General features: G+C 44.9%; 1 protein-coding gene across 1 annotated transcript in view; it reads right to left on the bottom strand.

The window, feature by feature from the left end:
• Positions 1–8,550: 8,550 nt before the first annotated feature.
• The window catches only part of CUNH11orf91 (chromosome unknown C11orf91 homolog), a 3,568-nt gene continuing 1,070 nt past the window's right edge, over positions 8,551–11,048 (bottom strand). Inside the window, exons 2-3 of the mRNA XM_010612695.2 lie at positions 10,847–11,048; positions 8,551–8,744 (exon numbers count right to left, since the gene is read on the bottom strand). The exon at positions 10,847–11,048 is cut by the window's right edge and continues 460 nt beyond it. Coding sequence (XP_010610997.2) covers positions 8,659–8,744; positions 10,847–11,048 — 288 coding nt within the window. The 3' untranslated portion in view covers positions 8,551–8,658. The remainder of the gene's footprint in view (positions 8,745–10,846) is intronic.

Below are 11,048 nucleotides of genomic sequence, written 5' to 3'. Positions count from 1 at the left end.
GTCTTTCATTCTGCTCCCTGTCTCTGTAGCTGTCTGGGAAATTATTTCTGTTTTGAATTTTTAGAACCATGTTCATCTGTTTTGTTGCTTCCTGTGCTATCACTTCAGGGTTTCCAGGTGGTTGATTATCAGATTTTTCACCTTGTTGCCCCACAATTTATCTGTGGTGAGCTGGAAGTCTGGGTTTGTGCCTTGTTTAGGTGGCTTATCTTTTCTATTTTTGTTATTGGTACTGTTTTGGGTTTAATTCCTGTGTTGATACTTCAGTATTGCTTATTGTATCTTTATTGCTTGTATTTAGAACCCTTATGCAATGATTGCTTCTCAGAGTGTCCTCCAGGTATAGCTGGTCTTTAGGCTTTGAGTCTCTAATGACTCTAGTCATTTCATTTTCAGGAAAGACAGTTTATTAGACCAATCATGACAACATAGCCCAAGTGGTACAATCTGCATCAACAGGTAGCTATTAATCTGTCACCTTTAATCACATAAACTAGAACAAAATCAAGCCCAAAATATGTTTGTAGTAAATAAACCCTTCAATATAGCAAATTTACCCTTCAGGATGAAGACATAGAAGGAGTTGGGGAGGGAAAGATAGATAAATAGAAAAAGAGACAAAGGTTAGAAGCAATGTTAGAGGGCACAGGAAGATCACACAAACTTTGGGAAGCTTTGGAAACAAGAGGAAAAGATGAATGAGGGAACAAAGACAAGAACAGAACAAAGTAATAGCAATAGGGAAGCTAGAAGCTGTATTCACCTTCCTATAAAAATAATGACAATTGAGGGAAGGAAAGAAAGAAAAAATCTGAAATAGAACAATAAAAACAACAAAAAGGGAGAGAAATGAAGACCAAGAAGAGGGAGAAAAGAAAAAAAAAGGCCTCTTTCAGGATATGTCTCTGTTGTCACAATAGACAACATGGGCAGCAATATGCAGATCTAAGTGGATTAGTCTCAAACCAACAGCAGTCCTCTGAGATTCAGGCCGATTTCTGGCTGCAAGGCCCAAATTGAGCTCCCTGACCTCCTGCAGGATTGAACTCTGCAAGGTTCTACTACAAGTTTCAGCTGCCCTTCCCCTGAAGTGAGTGCAGGTTCTGATGGAAGGTGCTGATCCCACCAACTTACTAACCACAGTGGTCCAGTGCACCTTTATTGCAGAGATTTCCTTCACTTTCTCAGTAGGCTTTAATTTTCCTCAAGGAGCCTCAGACAGGCTCTCTCTGTTGTTCATTTCTGCTCCATCTTCTGGAACTCATAACCATGGCCTTTATGGCCTGGGTGCCTCTGTAGTGCAGATCCAGATATCTGCCTGGCCCAAGCAGCAAACTGGGTACAGCCCTCCCAGCAGTGGTCCTGGGTCAGCAGAACAGTCTTGAAATCTTAGGTACAAGCCCAAATAGTTACATTGCCGTGAAGCACAGTTACATTACTTGAACAGAATGTTTTGATACATTGAGCAGGAACATCCTACAGTATGAACTCTTACATAGAACAGAATATCCTATGGGAAAAATGTTGGCGGGGGGCTTGGAAACAGACAAAGGCCTGCTCTGTTGTGCATTTTTTCCTTATCAGTTGTGTTGTTATGGCAGAGCTTGGGAGAAATCCAAGAATGTCTGTAGCTGCACTGGCCTCTCCTATGTTCAGACCCCAAGATGTCTTTCCCAGTGCTGACTGGCTTTATTAGAAGGATTGCATTAATCATCTTTGCTCTATTCCTAAAAGACTAATGGTATTAGTCCTTGAAATGCATCCAAAGTAAATTGCTATTTGGAGTTGAGTGAGGGAGGGTATGGTGGACAATTCAGATTTAGGCATCAACCTCATTCCTATGTAACAGTCCACATGACCTCTGCCAAAAGTCTGTTCATACACACACACACACACACACACAAACACACTCACTGAGCACACTTTGGGCGAGTGATCCTCCTAATCATCATGTGACTCTTCCCAAGTTACTTCCAGAAAGAAGAAAAAGTGAACTCGATTCCAGGAGGCTTAATCGGTAAAAGGAATGGCTACCCCAAAGCCTTGGCAGGGGCAGGCAGGCTCAGCCATTGGCTCACTCCATTACTGGCAGTGGCTTCACTTTTCTGTACCTTAGAGTGCCATTTTTACCTACCCCCATGACAGTGAACTCTGAAAACCAAACCTGTATTAAATCTCATGTTTTCTCTTTCCAGACTCAGCAACCATCTAAAGAATTAAATAAAGGTAGAGAATGTGTCTATGCCTGTCTAGATTTAAGGCACTCATGATGATAGCTATTAACCCAGTGTGGATCTTTAGTCTTTAAGTAGTTAAAATTAAATAAAGTTAAAAATCCAGTTCCTCAGTCATATTGGCCACATGTCAAATCTCAATAGCCTCATGTGACTAATGGCTACCATATTAAACAACACAGATATAGAACATTTCTATCATTGCAGGAAGTTCTACTGAACAGCACATATTTAGACCATCCAATCATTAATGGATAATCGTAGCATCAGATAATAAGTACATTGCCAGTCATCCATATAGATAGATGTCAATCTGAATAACTGAAAATAGACAGATAGAAAGCACACAATAATTAGGTATATACCCTGTAGATAAGGCCAGGGGCTGAATGTATCTGCCCAAAAGTCATATATGGATACTCTAACCATTACTAATGTGGTTGGATTTGGAGATGAACACATAAGGGTTTTTTATACTAGGAATTGAACTCAAGGGCTCACACACTAGGCAAGCGGTTTACCACAAGCCACACCCCACATAAAAATTATATTTAAATAAGGTTGTAAGGGTCCCATTGCCCCCATAATTGGATTAGTGCTCTTCTAAGGACATTAGGAGACATCTGTGTCCTCTCTCCCTCCCTCCCACTTTACCCTCCCTCTCTCTGCTATTTGTAGACATAGAAAAACATGGCCATCCACAAGCCAGAAAGAGCAGCCTCACCAGGAAGCCAATTGGCTGACACCTTGATCTCCGACTTCTAGCTTGCAGAAATAAATCAATAAGTTCAGTCCAGCTTATTTTATTCATGTGAACTATACCTTTCATCATCACCAGTCTGAAAGAAGTACATTTCCCTGGGGCGTGTAAGACACAGCCATTAGCCAGAAGTGACCTGCAGCCTCTCAGAAAGGCAGGGGCTGCACCTGTGTTTGTTTTTGCAATGAATGCATGCAAGGGCTGCAGTGTCTCCTTTTCCCTAAGGTTTTGCAATTGGGTTTTTCTCCCAAAAAATAATGAACAGGAGGATAAATGTCCGCTCTGAATGTGAAAGGACTTAGCAATGAGTTGGAGAATAACACACCACACTTCTAAATCTATGCTGCCACCTAGTGGATTCCATCACAAGAAGAATGAGAGGCATTTGGCAGTGACCAGAAATGATGCAGATGTCCCAACAAACCCAAAGAGACAAAGATGATGGTGTGCATTGGCTGTGTCATGAGGTGAGCAGTTTAAGTACAGTACCTCAGTTCACAGAGCAACAGCCCCAGGCAGGGGGAAATACACATTCTCCATATGAGAAAGGAGGTTCCAAGAAGTTTAAAATCTGTTTTACAAAGAACAAGCTCATGAATAAATGAATAAAGAGTGAGGACTTCATTTATGTGCACTGTTTTCAGAGTCGCAGACTGTGCTGGGTTTACAAAAACTCTGGGATGAGAATAATAATCCCGGGTGAGTTGTGAACGGATAGACAGAACAGCTAACATTTATCAAGGGCTTGCGTTGGGTTACTCTGAGCACTTCCTACATGTTTACTTATTAAACCCCACAGCAGTATGTGGACATGGGGACTAATAATTTCTGCATTTTACACATGAGGAAAAAAGATACAGAAAGGTTAAGTAGTTTGCCCAAAGGCACCCAGCTGGTATGTGCTGGGACTTCAGCGTGGGCAGCTGGAACTCAGAGCCAGCAACCTTGACAACTACACTTCATGCCCTAGCCCAAGTAAGAAGGGACGTCTAGGGCCAGTCCCTATGTCCCGGGCAAGAACTCAGGCACTTCACTCTCCATGTTGTCACAGACAGACACTTCCCAAAGTAGTACTACACTAGCTCCTTCTTCCTTAGGATTTAATACGAACTGATGCTTCTCCAAGCTGAACCATAGGTCAGACTGTAAGACCAGGAGCGACCTTTGCCTCTCAGGTCCACAGCCATCAGTGTGCTCAGTGGGTACACTTGGAGGGTGTGCTATGTGCAAAGCGCCCTGCTCAGGATGGTGGCGATGGTGACACGGCCCTTCCCCCAGGGAGATCACTGTGGAGCTAGAGAAGACGTTATACTCCAGGCAGTAAGTGCCAGGAGAAGGGATGCTCAGCACACTATGGGAGCTCAGGGAAGGGACTGTCACTCAGAGACTGGGGAGCTGAATCAGGGAAGACTTGTGGGAGGAAGTGACACCTGGGCTATTGCGGGGGGAGCCCTTTCAGTTTCTGCTCCCTTCCAAGGACAGGAGGTTGCTTTGGTACAGCACCTCGGCCAACCTCTGCCTATTTCCTCAGTGTCCAGAAACGGAGAGGCACTTCTGTGATTCCTAACTAGGGTTAAATAAATGGGGCACCCACAGTCACGTGGTGGCTTCCCTTCTCTTTAGGGCGACCTGCCTGCTCACAATCATGTGCACTTGGACCCAAGCTGACTCCTAAGAGATCCCTAGGAGCTAAGGTGTGGGGGAGCTGACTCCAGAAGGCAGGAAGATGTGGCAGAGAGAGGCAGAAGGCTTCCGGGCAGGGCCCAGAGCGGCCGAGGTCCAGAGAGGGATGTGTGCTGTCATTGTCCACCATGGTTCCTTCTTTTGGGAAGCAGCTGCTCTCACGCTCTAGCTACTTCTGGAGAGCTGCAGCCACAGAACCCCACCATCCGGTGACACAGATGGCAGCCTGACCCATGCCGGGCCAATCGCACTTTCTCTCCAAGAAGTGGCAGTTGGGGCTGATCTGTGCAGCAGCAGCCCCTCCCCCTGTGCTTCCGTGTCTGGACCACCCCGACAAAGCCAGTCTGCCGCGCTGGTGGGCGTGGCCTTCTGCTTCCCCCAACCCGAAGAGCTCCCAGGTCAGGTGATTCCCCAGTTTAATGCCTAGATTTCCGGGATTCCTCTCTAGTCTCATTCCTCCAGGTGCTGTGTTGTATCCAGGGAGTGGCACTGGGACATCCGAGGAGATGCTCCCATACCACTTGGAGGGAATGTGACTGGATGGGGATCCAGAATGGTATCCAGATAGGATTTCCACCGAAAACACAAAATTTTTTTATCTAAGTTGTTATCCTTTGACAGGATGCCATCTAAAGAAAATACATCAGCCTATTAAATGTACCTGTTATCATGAGCAGCTGGAGTATAACAGAAAGGCAAACACCTGTATCAAAAGAAAGTTATTACCATAAACAATATATTGGAAAACCTGTACAGTCGGAAAGCATGAATTCATTTAGTACATCAGAAAATTAACAATAATGATTATCACAATGATATGTATATGAAACATTATGTCCTTTAATTTAATTTGGCACCGAAAGCATCTTTTCAATAAAACTTTGTTTTTTCCCCCACAAAAAAATAATCTTTTTAAAGTGCAAATATATCACAAGATAACCATGTAACTATATCAACAATAACATATTTAGAACTTAACCCTTGGATGACAATCAATGTAAACATATTATAATAACATATTCAAGTAATATTCATGGATCCAAGTCTCTTTATGCCTGTAAATGCAAACCTTTCATAACAAACTTGAAACCAACAAGCAAACGTACATATTTCCTTGATAAATCAATTCTACACACCTTCTCCACATACCTAGGCCTTCTGGTCTTGTATCTCTCTCTTTATCCTTCTAACAAGACAAACATACAAAATCCTTTCATAGCAAAAGTATATCTCTTCTACTTACAGCCTTGCAGTGCAGAAGCTTTTTAAAAAGATGAGATCCCAGTTGTTGATTCTTTGTGCTAGTTCCTATGCTACTGAGGATTTGTTCATAGAGTCTTTTCCTGTGCCAATATCTTCAAGAGTTTTACCTAACTTATCTTCCAGTAAGTTTAGTGATATATATATATTTTTTTTCGTACCGGGGATTGAACTCAGGTCCCTGCGCTTGCAAGGCAGGGCACCGAACCACTGAGCTAAATCCCTGGCCCTTCAGCTATTAAAATGTTAGTGTCCCTTTTTTCTTCTGTTCTCAGATTGTTACATTTTAAATTTTGACTTCCAAGAGAACTAACCTTGAATTCTTCATCAACAAAGTACAGAAAAGAGCCAGTTAACCCTATAATCACAATTCAAGAATTTGCAATGCCCAAGAAGTTTTTTTAAGCACACCAACAAAACATCAACTCAAATTGAAACAAAGATACATTCATCAATTAGCTAAAATTTGCAACTTGATTTCTCTTGTAAAATCTCTTGATGTCTGGTAAAGCACATTTGCAGTTCCTCTGGCTTAGTTTTGGATTTCAGACTTTTGCAGACATCATCAGGCTGATAACACAGAGCTGGCCCTGGTTCTTAAAGCCTGGAGTGTTTTTTTCTCACTATTTTGCTTTATGCTTTTCAAAGCTTTCCTAGCTGTTTTCAACCCATTACTTATTTTCTCATTTTAGCTCTTTCCAGTCTGTGTGTGAGTCCTGCTCCACCCTCTCTGAGTCTGACCATGGTTCCCCACCTGCACCCTCCGGTGCAGTAAGAACAAGCAACTCCTCATGCTTTTGCCCCCACCTCCTCCACACCTGTGATCTTAGCAACTCAAGCAGAGGGGGAGGCAGGTCGACCTCTTCCAGAGGGGACGCACTGGGGTTTGCCTGTAACGATGTCACATTTTCTGAGAGAAGGAAGTCCACATTGTGAAGGACAGCAGGTATGGCAAGCAGTTGTTCTAAAACAGAAATTGAACAGTTCTCACCAGCAGCTGATTGCTGTGGAGCAGAAGCTTGGGCAGCTCCCAGGCTCCTTCTTTCTAGCTGCAAAACAGCGCACAAGGCTAGTTAAAGTCTCAAGGGAAATGACTTTTCTTCTTTGTTGAGCTGTATGGTTGATATTTTTGACACGCTCTCTAAGTTCCATATCTAAAGTTCTTGTTTGTGAAAAATGATTATATTTAACTATCTTTTGCAGCATTTATTTCTACACTGCAAGCCAACTTGAGCTGAAAGTGATTACCCTGAGTTCCCTTTACCACCTTCTCAAATCTGAAGCACCTACCTCTTTTTCTCCTAGATTTTGTGGTTGTCCTTGACCTTGATGCGAGGTGCACTGTGTCATCGATTCTTTTCTTTCTTTTTCTTTTTTCCTTTTTATTCTGAGTAGCCTGGCTGAGCAGATGATTGCTCATGGTTCAAGCTCCCACGATGGGTGCCAACTGTTAGAGACCCCTGTAGTCAGGTTCCAGTCCCCACCTGCCCGTTGTGCAATGCAGGCCTGAAAAAAAAGATACACTGAGAGAGAGAACTAAGAGAGAGAAAGCAGGGGGCCAGGACGACCAATGCCAGTGCAACCAACAAAGCACTGGACAGTCACAGGCATTGACTTTTATTGGCAATCAATTGGGATAAAGGCAGCTATGTGGTTTCTATGGAAATCAATGTAAACAAAGCTCAGAACAAGACAAAACAGTCTCAAATTAGGAGGAGAATAGGCAAAATATGGGATTGTAATTTGAAGATTGTCCTGCTCATCTGAAGGTTTAGTTTTGGGAATGGAATTTGGGTGCGAATTACTCTGACCTCGGCATATAGGCTTCAGCCAAACTCACTTTTATAAACAAGCCAGTAGTGGGGTTAACTCTTCCCAGGCCACCTTATGCATAATCAATATTATAGTCATCTGCACTGGACTTTTTTCAGATTTTGGAGTAGCATCTCTAAGTCATACACATAATGAGGAATCTTGGGGATAGGACCCAAGTCTAAAGATGACATTCACTGATGTTTTGTCTATAGCGTATATAGCAGACTGAAGGTAATTTTATACAATATTTAAAACAATTTTGTGCACAACACAAAGTTCCATGATATAGAATTTTCCACTTACGATGGAAATGTTGGTGCTCAGAAAGTTTTACATTTTGGAGTTTCAGTTTTTGTGCTAAGGATGCTCTCCCTGTAAATGGTTCTGTTTCTCCCTCCAGTCCCCCAAATGGCCTCATTTAATCTCACCCTTTAAATACATCCACATGTCAGCGCCTCCCTAAATCTGTACCTCAGTCCAGGCCTTTCTCTAAACTCCAGGCTCTTACATCCCATGGCTGCATGGCTTCTCGGTCACAGCCCAGACTAAATCGATCTTGCGAAAACCCCATCGCCTTGTTTCTCCCAACTCCCTCCTACACATCCGCCCTTGTGTTTTCCACGCTGCAGCGGTTTGGGGGTCCCTCCTGTGGGGTCAGGAGACCCTTGAATGCCAGCACAGTGGCAGCTTCCAGACTCCAGAGGGAGCTCCCCCAGCAGCAGCACAGAGGAGGGAGACCTGCGATGGACCACACGCGAGGGTACCCCATTTGGAGCACACCCTGGAGCGATGAGCGCAGGGAATATGGACAGAAAATAACCATCTTCAAAAATGACAATAAGTGGGACATGTTATCTAAACATTAAAACCTAAGGAGGGGACTGCCCGGCTCTGGAGAGCAGGTCCTCAGGACAGCAAGGCTGACTGCTTTTGGAGTGGCCTGATCTTCAGTCCTTGTAACTTCTTGTCTTTCAGCGCCTTCAGGAATTTATCTGCAGGAGAGAAAGCAAACTTAGCTGTAGTAGACAAGGGCTTCAAAAATCTCTTCCAGAGCAAGCTCCTGGGAAAGCAAAGGTGTTTTCTACGTAAGCCTGAAACACATTTGTGATCAAGATGGGAGGAAAAAAAATCCTAGCATGCAAAAGATATCTAACATGGTGAACATGCAGTTAAGAAACCTAGGACTTAGGAAAGCGCATTATTTCCAGGGAATGGTTTTTCTTTCGTGGCTATGAGAAAGGGTATGTTACAGGGTCTATGATTGAGGACACACAAGGCATGTGGGTTATTTCATACTTTTTTCTCTTTGTGTGGCATGGGCTCCCACTTAACCTGTTGTATATGTTAGGAAGGTTAGACATTCGTGGGGCTGAGAAGTAACGGGTATATGTGTCTGAAATACTTTGTCAGTTACAGTTAAGAAAAGAAATGAAGAATTTGATGTGTACTGTATAATTATCTTAGGTCTTAGGCCTAAAGGGATCTCACAAAACACGATGGCATTTTAAGGTTATATGTTGTATGAATGCATTTTTCTGTCACCTGGCTGTGCCTTGGTTCAGAAACTCAGTTCTCTCTGAACTGGACAAGAACTGAATCAAAATTTTCCACAAGATCAACATGAACACAGCCACTGAATTTGATCTCATTCTTATGCAACTCAGTTTGGGAACAGAATGGTGGGAAGAATCTTTCACGAATTGAAGCACCACTGTACTTCCAAAGTAAGGTGGGCAGCATTCCTGGGGGCTATGGCTTATGCTCAATAATATTATATAGAGGAGCATTGTTTAAAGACTCCCCCTTCTTGAACTGAGACCTTGTGTAGTTCCTAGACTGACCACCTGAAAGGAACAAAGGAGTCAGTTTTGAGATGTCAACATTCCAAAGTAACCCGCAAGAGAAATGTTGATAGGGACATACATTAGGGAAGTAGAAGGGATAATCATCATACTTCCCAGAACCCCAGGAGTAACTTCTGCCAGGCAGGTGCAGTGCCACTGAGCTACATCCACGGACGAGGATTAACTTTTGTGTGCATAAAAAGGCATCCAAACTCCTGCCTGGGGCAGATGGCTTTGTGGCACTGCTGGCCTCTCTTGAAGGCTTAACTCTCTGAATACCCGTCTACTCTACAATAAATTCTACCTAGATTTCTGTGTGGCCACCTATGGGTCGTGACTGAATTCTTTCATCAGGGCACAAAGAACTGAAGATCAAAGTGAGCAGCTGGCTCCTCTCTGCATCAGGGCCTGGCTTCCCGGTGACAGTCTGTAACGGTTGGAGCAGTCCTTCTAGAACCATCTGCCCTCCACCAGTGGTCAAGTGCAAGCTTAACCAGACAGGTGATGGGAAAGGACAGCCTATAGCTCCTGAAGTCTGTGCAAAAGGTCTTTCTGGGAGTACAAGTGGACTTAGCTCCCTTACCCTCCAGCAGGAATCAGCCCACACACCAGAGCACCTGGCCTGTTCCAGATACTTCAGACTTCACCCTGTGATCAGATGGCAGAGTACAGGACCCTGGTGTGGGGTAACAGGGCCACAGTGCAGGGCAGCCTCCCGCACTGAGAAGTGGAGCGTCCAAAGCCTCTGGGTGAAAGTCCTTGGGCTTTCTGGGTCCTGCCCAGGTCCTAGCTCCCCCACAGACACTGCAATTGACCCTCACCTACTTCCCCACCTCCCACCTGAAGGCCCCACTTAAAGACTGGACAGGAACGCTTCAAGGTCTCTAGGGATAAAGGCTGCCTCTGGTGGTTGGAAGCCCAGACCCCAGGGTACTGAATACTACTGTGCAGAGTTAAACGAGAAGATGGGGGAGCGGTGGGTGGAGATCTAGGTGTGAGGCCCAGTCCAGATTACAGATATGGCTTAGGACGGAGTCTGAAAGGAAAGGGCTCCTGAAGTCCAGACTGTGGTGGAGGAAGAAGTCAGCTGAAACCCAGGAAGGGGCGAAGTCTGGGACCTGGGGGACACAGTTTGGATCAGGGACTCCTGAGGGCTGGGGTGTGAGCCTACAGCAGCCTTGTGCAGCTAACCAGAGAGGGAGGGCGGGCAGCTAGGGGTGGGCCCAGGCGGCCCTGGCGAAGTCACCCACAGCGCTGGGAGTCGAAGCCGTCCCCAGTGATGTCGAGCAACTCCAGCTCCTTAATCCGGATCTCCAGCTCGCACAACTCCTCGGGGTGGAGGGCAGAAGCGAGCGGGGCGACCGTGGGGCTGGGAGTCGTGGGCGAGGGGGCCACCTCAGGGCCCGGCGGCGGCGAGTAGAAGCGCAGAGGCTCATAGGGGATGGAGGCCAG

Source organism: Fukomys damarensis, unplaced genomic scaffold, assembly GCF_012274545.1.
Source record: "Fukomys damarensis isolate Sample0158 unplaced genomic scaffold, DMR_v1.0_HiC HiC_scaffold_27, whole genome shotgun sequence".
Classification (NCBI taxonomy): Eukaryota; Metazoa; Chordata; class Mammalia; order Rodentia; family Bathyergidae; genus Fukomys; species Fukomys damarensis.
This window is presented reverse-complemented; position numbering and strand designations above follow the sequence as displayed.